The sequence below is a fragment of the Borostomias antarcticus genome, assembly GCF_949987555.1.
Source record: "Borostomias antarcticus genome assembly, chromosome: 30".
NCBI classification, from domain to species: Eukaryota; Metazoa; Chordata; class Actinopteri; order Stomiiformes; family Stomiidae; genus Borostomias; species Borostomias antarcticus.
In genome coordinates this window covers 3196207-3208706 of record NC_140263.1, presented here as the reverse complement: position 1 = coordinate 3208706, position 12500 = coordinate 3196207, and the positions used below count along the sequence as shown (strand labels likewise).

At 49.4% G+C, this 12500-nt stretch overlaps 1 protein-coding gene across 1 annotated transcript in view; it reads left to right on the top strand.

The window, feature by feature from the left end:
- Positions 1-2322: 2322 nt before the first annotated feature.
- Positions 2323-12500, top strand: part of LOC311327109 (A-kinase anchor protein 2-like) — a gene marked incomplete at its 3' end in the record, with an annotated part of 27139 nt that continues 16961 nt past the window's right edge. Inside the window, exon 1 of the mRNA XM_084460136.1 lies at positions 2323-2353. Coding sequence (XP_084316262.1) covers positions 2351-2353 — 3 coding nt within the window. The 5' untranslated portion in view covers positions 2323-2350. The remainder of the gene's footprint in view (positions 2354-12500) is intronic.

The window sequence follows — 12500 nt, the reverse complement described above, 5'->3', positions numbered from 1 at the left end:
GATGAGCACCTGCGCCGTTTCGTCAGTGAGGAAAGGGTGAATCCTCCTGATGTTGTAGAGCAGGAATCTGCAAGAGCGTGTAATGGATGTCATATGTGCCGTCGTCGTCCAGGGTCTCAACCAGATCCCTCGTAGTCCAAGTTGGCGTCACCTCTGTGTCTTCAATGGTGACGGCCTAGTCACCCTCCCCGGGAGGAACAGCTCCTTCTAGACTCACCCAGTAGAATCACACAGTAGACTCACACAGTAGACTTACCCAGTAGACTCACACAGTAGACTCACACAGTAGAATCACACAGTAGACTCACATACTGTAGTAAAATAACACAGTAGACTCACATAGTAGAATCACACAGTAGAATCACCCAGTAGACTCACATAGTAGAATCACACAGTAGACTCACACAGTAGAATCACTCAGTAGACTCACATACTGTAGTAAAATCACACAGTAGACTCACATAGTAGAATCACCCAGTAGACTCACACAGTAGAATCACATGGTAGAATCACATAGTAGAATCACACAGCAGAATCACACAATAGACAGTAAACTCACACAGTAGACGCTCACACTGTGGAATAAGCAGCCTTTATCAGGAATAGAATAGAATAGAATAGAAAGTTTAATTTGCCATATCTAACCAGTACAAGTATAGATACATTGGAATTCCTGTCCTTACAGTGTCATATCAGCACAAGTCAGTTGTTCATTCCAGTCCTACTGTAGGTATGGTACGCAGCTAGACATTAGCTTCCTAAACAGGCAATTATCCGTAATTTAGCCGTCTATCAATTCTATCGATTGATCCTATCATGGGAGACTGTGTCCTTGATATAGGCAGTGCAATTAAATAATATTCAAGTGTACAGTTGCACGTAGTCAGTTGTTTTGTCTATTGTATAGGCAAGATGGCCGCACAAATGGGCTCCCAGACTTCCTGTTTACACAGCAGGCAAACCTGATCGATTACTATTTGCGAATATTGCATATAGTTAAATTCTTGGTAAATGTTATTTGTCTAATCTATATTGCAATGAAACCAATGCATCAGTCCCATAAATGCCAACTGTAAGGAAAATCCAATGCACCCTCACAAGTACAGTACCTGTACCCTAAAAAGTACAGTGTACCCATACTTGTTTCACATGACAAATACATTTTTTATTCTATTCTATTCTATGACTTCCACATATGTTCAGGAGCAGATGTCAGCAGTACTGTAGATATCTTTAAAAGATTGGCTGTGTTTTGGGATTGGTGTCTGACATAACCTGCTATGAGAACTGAGAACTGACTTAGAACAGCTAACGCCTGTGGGCCCAGTGTCCACATACACACACACACACACACACACACTCACACACTCACACACACACACACTCACACACACACACACAAACACTCAAAAACACACAATTTCCTTGGGGACAGACATATATTTGATTTATCTGATCATTAGAGAACAACTACCTCTCCTCCTTCCTCTGCCCTCAACTACCTCTCCTCCTTCCTCTGCCCTCATGTCTCTCTCCTCTCTCCTCTCCTCTCCCTTCATCCCTCTCTCCTCTCCTCTCCCTTCACCCCTCTCTCCTCTCCTCTCTCCTCTCCTCTCCCTTCACCCCTCTCTCCTCTCCTCTCCCTTCACCCCTCTCTTCTCTCTCCTCTCCTCTACCTTCACCCCTCTCTCCTCTCCTCTCTCCTCTCCTCTCCCTTCACCCCTCTCTCCTCTCCTCTCCTTTCACCCCTCTCTCCTCTCCTCTACCCTCACCCCTCTCTCCTCTCCTCTCCCTTCACCCCTCTCTCCTCTCCTCTCCTTTCACCCCTCTCTCCTCTCCTCTACCCTCACCCCTCTCTCCTCTCATCTCCTCTCTCCTCTCCTCTCCCTTCACCCTCTCTCCTCTCCTCACCTCTCTCCTCTCCTCTCCTCTCCCTTCACCCCTCTCTCCTCTCCTCTCCCTTCACCCCTCTCTCCTCTCCTCTCCCTTCACCCCTCTCTCCTCTCCTCACCTCTCTCCTCTCCTCTTCTCCTCTCTCCTCCAGTCATAGGGGTAACCCTCACCCCTGTTTTACGTCTCTCTTCTCCTCATCCCTCTCTCTCCTCTCTGTCCTGCAGTGCTCTCTAGCTGCTGCACCAAAACCTGCCAACTAATAACCCTCCTGTAGCCACTCTTCTCCATATCCCCTCTCTCTCCTCCTTTCTTCTCCTCTTAGTCTCTCCATTCTGATGATGATGATGGTGATGATGATGGTGATGATGGTGGTGGTGATGATGATGTTTCTATTGTAGGTAGAAGACAGATAACAGCAGGAAATGGACCAACGGCAACATCCGCTAAACACACAGCCATGGTGAGTCTGTTACCATGACGATAAACACACCCATACAGCCGTGGTGAGTCTGTTACCATGACTGCACACCTTCTTCTTATATCAAAGTATATAATTTCTTACTTCCTGGAAAACGGTAGGTCACGTGCAATGACGACAACAGGTACCTTCGATTTTAGGCCAATAATCTCACGACATCCACCCGTCAATCAACGCTATCCTTCTATCGAATCTGTCTAAAGTTCTTAAAACCCGTCCACTTGTCAATGTTCCAATCAAATTCCTCTAAACGCATGTCCCACCCTCATAGCTTGTTTGCATCGGAAATACGTCAAACTACGGAAGTTAGATGATCTCAAACGTCTGTTTCTGTGCAGCTTTAACTTATGATAAACGGTGATAGACAGATGGCTCATCCAATCACCTGCCAAGTATTTTTTCCAAGCACCTGCCCTTTTCCAAACAGTTTCCAACTGAGACTTCCCAGACGGTCATGCGATTATGGCACGTCAGGTATGTAGGTCTACGGGGCGTGCAGCTGGACATCCCTTAAACACGCATTTTTAGAATTCCACTAGAACATTTCCTTTAATCACTCGGCCAGTTGGTTCTCGTTACACAACTTGTTCTAGGAGCCTGTGTGTGTGGTATTTGTTATATTATTGTCCCTGAAAAAATGCTTTCATCCGCAGCTTTAAAGCTCCACCGGGCCGGTTCCTGGGGGGCCCCGCGGGGAGGGGGAGGGACACAAAGGCAGGATGGGGGGCCAGATTGTTACGCAGCTGAATAGAGACCTCGGTAACTCGAACCCTCTCTGATTCCCTCTGGAACGGGACAGAAACCTCGCGAGAGACCCTGCATTATTCAGCGCGCGCGCTTTAGAAAGACCGAGGGAGGGAGGGAGAGAGGGAGGGAGAGAGGGAGAGAGGGAGAGAGAGGGAGGGAGAGAGAGGGAGGGAGGGGAGAGAGAGAGGAGAGGGAGGGAGAGAGAGGGGAGAGGGAGGGAGAGAGAGGGGAGAGGGAGAGGAGAGGGAGGGAGAGAGAGGGGAGAGGGAGGGAGAGAGAGGGGAGGGAGAGAGGGAGGGAGAGAGAGAGAGGGAGGGAGAGAGAGAGGGGAGAGAGAGGAGAGGGAGGGAGGGAGAGAGAGGGAGGGAGAGAGAGAGGGGAGAGAGAGAGGGAGGGAGGGAGAGAGAGGGAGGGAGAGAGAGAGAGGGGAGGGAGAGAGAGGGGAGGGAGAGAGGGAGAGAGAGAGGAGAGGGAGAGAGAGGGAGAGAGAGAGGAGAGGGAGGGAGGGAGAGAGAGGGAGGGAGAGAGAGAGGGGAGAGAGAGGAGAGGGGAGAGAGAGAGGGGAGAGAGAGAGGAGAGGGAGAGAGAGAGAGGGGAGAGAGAGGGACGGAGAGAGAGAGGGGAGAGAGAGAGGAGAGAGAGAGAGGGAGGGAGAGAGGGGAGAGAGAGAGAGGGGAGAGAGAGAGGAGAGGGAGAGAGAGAGAGGGGAGAGAGAGGGAGGGAGAGAGAGAGGGGAGAGAGAGAGGAGAGAGAGAGAGGAGAGGGAGGGAGGGAGGGAGAGAGAGGGGAGGGAGAGAGGGAGAGAGAGAGAGAGAGAGAGAGAGAGAGAGAGAGAGGGAGAGAGAGAGGAGAGGGAGAGAGGGAGGAGAGGGAGGGAGAGAGAGAGAGAGGAGAGGGGAGAGAGAGAGAGGGGAGAGAGAGAGGGAGGGAGAGAGAGAGAGAGAGGAGAGGGGAGAGAGAGAGAGAGAGGAGAGGGGAGAGAGAGAGGGAGGGAGAGAGAGAGAGAGGAGAGGGGAGAGAGAGAGGGAGGGAGAGAGAGAGAGGAGAGGGGAGAGAGAGAGAGAGGGAGGGACAGAGCGGAGGAAAGCTCGCGCGTCCGAATTCTCAATGTCATTCGCGCCAGACGCGTCACGGGTGCACCAACGGCTGCTCTCGCGCGCAGTCCCCCCAGTTTCGGGAGCGTTCATCCCCCCCGTGTTCCCGGTGAGACCGTGTCCGGTGATACCTACCGGTGAGACCGTGTCCGGTGATACTGTCCGGTGATACCTACCGGTGAGACCGTCCTGCGGAGGCTGCAGTGCGGTCAGGAACCCAGACAGCCCAGGTAACTTGTGGTTTATTCAGTCAGTGCGTGTGTTTTATGTGCTGTATTGAGGCTGCTGCGATAGATGTGTATTCTGCTTATACAGATAAAGTTGTGTTGACAGTTATACCTAAATATTAGCATATACATACAACGCAGACTGTGTTCCTTCACACTGAAGAAGACAAAATGTATCTTGTAACGCTGTTACTACCAGCGCGAGGACACTGGATCCTGCGTCCTGGGAGGGTTCCCCTAAAGAGGTCAGTAGAGCGCGAGACGAGCTGCGGAGGTTCTATGATGCGGTGCGGCACGGGGCCCTCGCGCCATCACCCAAGAGAACTTAGATGGATGTTTTGATGTAGCCTATTTATTGTAGGTATAGAAACATGCCCTATGAGACAAGGCAAGGCAAGTTTATTTATATAGCACATTTCAGCCACAGGGCAATTCAAGGTGCTTTACATGAGACATTAAAAGCATTAAAACAAAAAGCAAGACATTACTCGAGCCGTGCAGTACTGCTGTGTTGGGCAGGGGTGTAGACCGACTGTACTGTATGTACTGTACTGCATCTGATCAATGTTAAAGCTGTCAGCACCCCCCCCCCCCCACCCCCACCCCCACCCCCAACATTAGACAGGAACCAGGTAATCATCTCGGTCTTCCTTTGAACCTCACCCTCTTCCTAGAACACGGATGTGATGACTGGGGGTGGGGTGGATGGATCTGAGATGTGATGAGGGGAGGGTCTTGTTCTAGGTCTATATGTGCTGCTCCTCGTGGTTCTAGGTGTTGTGTTGTTCTATAACTGTGATAGATAGAAGGTCCTGGACTCTTCATGTCTGATGAGTAGCTGATGACCTTGTTGTTGGTCTGTTGAATTCTCTAGGAAGTGACTGTTTATAGTGATTGGGTAGGGCTCTGTGTCCTTTGGCTGTTTGATTGGCTGGCTGGCTGTGTGGTCCGTTTTAATCGAACCTTGGTGCGTTTACTCCATATTCTGGTTCATTTGGTGAGAGCACGCATTCGAACCCTGGTGCAGACCGAACGGTCAAACCGCGGTCCTCTTCCTGAAAAGTCGGGGCTTGGTCCGGTTCCAAGTAAAACGGTTCGGTTCCCTTTAGGTGAGAACGTAATCCGACTTAATATGGGACCTCATTGAGGAAGCGAACCAAATGCATTATGGGGTGAAAACGGATGTTGACTCTTGTCACAGACAGCCATGTCGGTAACTAGCAGCGAAATTTCAGGTTGTCCATCCATTTTGCTGTTTATTTCATGTAGCCTATCATTAAATAAATAGCCTCCCTCACCCGTCTTCTGTGTAATAAGTTCACTAAGTGAACTAAGTTCTAGTTTACAGAAGCTAGGTTTAGCTAAATTAGATTACGCTAACGTTAAAATGGGTTGGGATTAGCTAAATTCAGGAATTACTGTAATGTTAACGTTAGCTAACGCATTTGGAAAGGAGGAGGTGAGCAGGACAGCTTTCAGGATAGACCAACTCTGTGCTGCCCACTGTTACATAACAAACACCTCTGTGCTGCCCACTGTTACAAAACAAACATCCCCAGTGTTGTTGTTGTCGTCCGCACACAGCTATTTCAGAATCTGCACAAACAGAGACCAGGAGGTGTGTGCTAGACAACTGTGTAGAGGTGCAGAGAGAGGGGGAGTGTGTGTGTGTGTGTGTGTGTGTGTGTGTGTGTGTGTGTGTGTGTGTGTGCGTGTGTGTGTGTGTGTGCGTGTGTGTGTGCAGCTTTGGAGGAGGGTTCCAGAACTCTCATCATCACAATCCAGACTATGGAGGAGGAGGCGGAGACTGGACTGCAGATGTGTTCTAAGCGATTTGGCTATGTGTTCCACGTGTTTGATGTGTTCTAGGGTTAAGCCCTAGAACCCTAACCCTAACCCTGCTGCTCAGCCTGGTTACAGACCAGACCTCCCCACATCCTAACCCTAACCCCTGGTTACAGACCAGACCTCCCCACATCCTAACCCTAACCCCTGGTTACAGACCAGACCTCCCCACATCCTAACCCTAACCCCTGGTTACAGACCAGACCTCCCCACATCCTAACCCTAACCCCTGGTTACAGACCAGACCTCCCCACATCCTAACCCTAACCCCTGGTTACAGACCAGACCTCCCCACACCCTCCTAACCCCTGGTTACAGACCTGACCTCCCCACATCCTAACCCTAACCCCTGGTTACAGACCAGACCTCCCCACATCCTAACCCCTGGTTACAGACCAGACCTCCCCTCATCCTAACCCTAACCCCTGGTTACAGACCAGACCTCCCACATCCTAACCCTAACCCCTGGTTACAGTCCAGACCTCCCCACATCCTAACCCTAACCCCTGGTTACAGACCAGACCTCCCCTCATCCTAACCCTAACCCCTGGTTACAGACCAGACCTCCCACATCCTAACCCTAACCCCTGGTTACAGACCAGACCTCCCCACATCCTAACCCTAACCCCTGGTTACAGACCAGACCTCCCCACATCCTAACCCTAACCCCTGGTTACAGACCAGACCTCCCCTCATCCTAACCCTAACCCCTGGTTACAGACCACACCTCCCACATCCTAACCCTAACCCCTGGTTACAGTCCAGACCTCCCCACATCCTAACCCTAACCCCTGGTTACAGACCAGACCTCCCCACATCCTAACCCTAACCCCTGGTTACAGACCAGACCTCCCCACATCCTAACCCTAACCCCTGGTTACAGACCAGACCTCCCCACATCCTAACCCTAACCCCTGGTTACAGACCAGACCTCCCCACATCCTAACCCTAACCCCTGGTTAGAGAGACCAGATCTCCCCACACCCTAACCCTAACCCCTGGTTACAGACCAGACCTCCCACATCCTAACCCTAACCCCTGGTTACAGACCAGACCTCCCACACCCTCCTAACCCTAACCCCTGGTTACAGACCAGACCTCCCCACATCCTAACCCTAACCCCTGGTTACAGACCAGACCTCCCCACATCCTAACCCTAACCCCTGGTTACAGACCAGACCTCCCCACACCCTAACCCCTGGTTACAGACCTGACCTCCCCACATCCTAACCCTAACCCCTGGTTACAGACCAGACCTCCCACACCCTCCTAACCCTAACCCCTGGTTACAGACCAGACCTCCCCACATCCTAACCCTAACCCCTGGTTACAGACCAGACCTCCCCACACCCTAACCCCTGGTTACAGACCAGACCTCCCCACATCCTAACCCTAACCCCTGGTTACAGTCCAGACCTCCCCACATCCTAACCCTAACCCCTGGTTACAGACCAGACCTCCCCACACCCTAACCCTAACCCCTGGTTACAGACCAGACCTCCCCACATCCTAACCCTAACCCCTGGTTACAGACCAGACCTCCCCACACCCTAACCCTAACCCCTGGTTACAGACCAGACCTCCCCACATCCTAACCCTAACCCCTGGTTACAGACCAGACCTCCCCACACCCTAACCCTAACCCCTGGTTACAGACCAGACCTCCCCACATCCTAACCCTAACCCCTGGTTATAGAGACCAGACCTCCCACATCCTAACCCTAACCCCTGGTTACAGACCAGACCTCCCCACATCCTAACCCTAACCCCTGGTTATAGAGACCAGACCTCCCACATCCTAACCCTAACCCCTGGTTACAGACCAGACCTCCCCACACCCTAACCCCTGGTTACAGACCAGACCTCCCACATCCTAACCCTAACCCCTGGTTACAGACCAGACCTCCCACATCCTAACCCTAACCCCTGGTTACAGACCAGACCTCCCACATCCTCCTAATGCCAGGCTCACACTACAGGATATTTAAAATCCTAACCAATTTCGAAATCAGGTTACATCACGCACATAAGGAGAATCTTAACAGATATTCTTCTTGCGCATCTCAAACAAGCACACACAGCAAGATGTGAAAATAACGTCTCATCACACACTACAGGATCTTATCGTGCCCGAGGGAGCAACGAACCACTGGTCTCGCCGTCTCACTTGTAGAGTCGGGACGTAATAATCTTAAATATCAAACATGTTTGATATTATCGGGGCCGCCCCGATGGGTCTGCGAGCCGATCGGGAGGTATAAGATTGGATCTGTAAACCCCTCACATTACAAGATCATCTGGGCCGATCATCGGCCCCGACCAACGTTCCAGACCAGATCTCTCCTCCGATTGTCAGGAGGGGTGAATCGGCCCAAAAATCCTGTAGTCTGAGCCCGGCATAACCCTAACCCCTGGTTACAGACCAGATCTCCCCACATCTTCAGACCAGGCTGTCAGAGGGGACAGAGAGAGGCCGGGGAGACGTGGTTGGACAGGGAGACTCAACACAATAACAGGCTAAAAAAAGCTCCCTAATCAGAGCTGTAAATAAACAGGTGATTAGCAAGCTAGTAGTCCTTCCCAGCAGGAGGCTAATTCTAACCATGTCTATTCTGATACAGGGAGGCTAATGCTAACACTCTTCTGGGATATAACACGTAGGCTATCCCAGGCCAACACGAGCGTGCGTTTTCTTTTACTAGATCTCTCAACCTAATGGTGAGCATGATTAGGCTCTGCGCTAGGCTAGCCATAGTGGGGTGCAGGGGTGGTTAGTTTGACCACAGACTACTGACCACATACTACTGACCACAGACTACTGACCATAGACTACTGATCATAGACTACTGACCACAGACTACTGACCACAGACTACTGCTCATAGACTACTGACCACAGACTACTGACCACAGACTACTGACCACAGAGTACTGACCACAGACTACTGACCACAGACTACTGCTCATAGAGTACTGACCACAGACTACTGACCACAGAGTACTGACCACAGACTACTGACCACAGACTACTGACCACAGACTACTGCTCATAGAGTACTGCTCACAGACTACTGACCATAGACTACTGACCATAGACTACGGATCATAGACTACTGACCACAGACTACTGACCATAGACTACTGACCACAGACTACTGACCACAGACTACTGACCAGACTACTGACCATAGACTACTGACCACAGACTACTGACCACAGACTACTGACCAGACTACTGACCACAGACTACTGACCAGACTACTGACCACAGACTACTGACCACAGACTACTGACCACAGACTCCTGACCACAGAGTACTGATCATAGACTACTGACCACAGACTACTGACCACAGACTACTATCATAGACTACTGACCACAGACTACTGACCACAGACTACTGACCACAGACTCCTGACCACAGACTACTGACCACAGACTACTGACCACAGACTACTATCATAGACTACTGACCACAGACTACTGATCACAGACTACTGATCATAGACTACTGACCATAGACTACTGACCACAGACTACTGACCACAGACTACTGACCATAGACTACTGACCACAGACTACTGACCACAGACTCCTGACCACAGACTACTGACCATAGAGTACTGATCATAGACTGTTGACCACAGACTACTGACCATAGACTACTGACCACAGACTACTGACCACAGACTACTGACCACAGACTACTGACCACAGAGTACTGACCACAGACTTCTGACCATAGAGGCCCAGCCAGCTCCAACCCTGACACCCACAGCACAGCCTTCAGAACAAGCTAAACTGCCATTTTCTAACTCTAAATTGATGCCCTATCATAACCATTTGAATAATGATATTGTGTGTGTGTGTGTGTGTGTGTGTGTGTGTGTGTGTGTGTGTGTGTGTGTGTGTGTTAATTACAGCTCTGACCAGTCTGCTGGAATGCAGTGTCAGAGCAGCTGTGTGTCTCTGTTGAGTAACATCTCCAGGGAGCCCAGCCCTTCAGCACATTCCTGTCCGGGCGGGAGCAGCAGTCAGGTTCATAACGTTATGTCCGGAGGTCACAGGGGTGTGTGAAGCTCTCGGTTCGAAAACACGCAGAGCTCTGATCTCTGGGTTCTAGAATAGGCAGAGCATTGATCTCTGGGTTCTAGAACAGGTGGAACATTGACCTCAGGGTTCTAGAACGGATGGAATGTGGAACTTTGGTCCACTTCTTAGCTGTGTTCGAAACCGTTCTCTATTCCCTATATAGTACACTATATAGTGCGTCTGCCATTTTTTTTCGTGTAAATAGTTCTATGCTAAATATTTTTTTAAAAGCCTTTCCAGATGAACTAGAATCTTACTTTATGGCGAATTATATGTCAGAATGCCAGCTAACACCTCGGTGAGTTTCTCGTCTTTGAAATTGAGAGTTTAACATGTTTTTTGAATGATTTTTCAAGGTGCCCACCCACATCCATTGTATGACCAAAACGGTGGTAGAGCAATTATCAGACTTTCTCAAAAGTGCTAGTTTTGTCAACATTTGATCTGAACCATTGTATATGATCATAAGTCACCTTAAAACAGGGCAACACATGCATTTTGCCTTTACTACTCCTTTAATGTTATGGAAGCTGCTGTTGTGAGCTAACTGGCTATCATGGTCTTAACTTTACAGCTTGCTATTAGCAGACAGCACCATCGTTGACAAAACCACTTGCACATCATTAGAATTTCAACAATTTAGTTGGGATTTAACATTAAAAATTTAACATGGAAAGTGTATACTACCAGAGTACATTTCAGCCTGCTGCCGTAGTGCTTGGTTTGTTTACGTGATACTGGGTGCTTCTGCTTGCTTGCGTCCATGAATAAACGACGGAATGACGTTCCATGTAGTGTCCGAAAACCATTAAATCGTTCCCTATGTAGTTCACTATATGGGGAACACTACATAGGGAACAGGGAGTGAGTGAACGATTTGGAACACAGCTCTTGTTTGCTTTGTGTGGAGGGCTGGCCCCTCCCCTTCCTTGACAGGAAGAAGTGCTTCCTGTTGAGCATGACCATTGTGTCTGGAGGACCAACCAATCAGCTGTTTCCACTCCGGGCTGTCTAGAGAGGACCAACCAATCAGCTGTTTTCACTCTGGGAAGTCTAGAGTGGCTAGGGAGGGCTGAGATTCTCCAGAGCAGGAAGATGCCATGAGAATCACAACAATGTGAACGACGGGATGTTCAACAGGCCTCGGTTACACTCAGACTGACAAACTAGCCAGGGTCCTACCAACCACTAGGGTGAGGGCCTCTGCCTGTCTGCCCGTCTGCCTGTCTGTCTGTTTACCTGCCTGCCTGTCTGTCTGTCTGCCTGTCTGCCTGTTTACCTGCCTGCCTGTCTGCTAGTCTGTCTCTCTCTCTAGACATGTTTCCATCCACACGTTTTATGCAAATTAAATTATATCGAATAAAAAATGCCTTATGGAAACAGTAAAATTCGGTTAAAAGTCATGAAAATCGACAAAAAGTTTGTACTGTCGATCTCATCGGATTTTCTCTCGTTCGATAAAAGTCTTTTGTGATAAACGCTTTATCCGATTTAAAGCTCTAGATGGAAACGCACGTTCACCGGCTTTATTCGCGTTCATATTTTTAGCGATCCTCACACAATTCGATTGACAAGTGGACGGAAACATGGCTTCTGTCTGTCCGCCTGCCTGTGTCTGTGTGTCTATGTGAGCAGTCATGTCAGTCTTGGATTTGATTACCTCTGGTGGAAAATGTCCAGGGATCTGGCTCAGTTGATGATGATGCTCTCAAGTGCATAACTAGATTATCAGCTGAGCACCATTTCTCTCTCTCCCTTTCCTTCTCCCTCTCTCCATCTCTCTCTCACACACTCTCTCTCTCTCTCTCTCTCTATCTCTCACACACACTCTCGCTTTCTCACACACACAAATCACTAGGGATCGTTAGGATTTTATCGATACCAGTATCGATACCGATACTGCTTATCGATACTGATACAGTACTTATCGATACTCTTATCGATACTGTGAATGAAATTCAAGTCTCACCAAAGTGTTTTGTTTTCCTACTTGACTGTTGTTCTAACTTTGTAGTTCGTTCTCATAGATCAGTCTGTTAAAACTACAAATTCTTCCTGTGTGACATCACTTCCCTGTCCTCTTCATCCTGAAACTATGTCACTTCCTTTTTCATGTTATAACCTA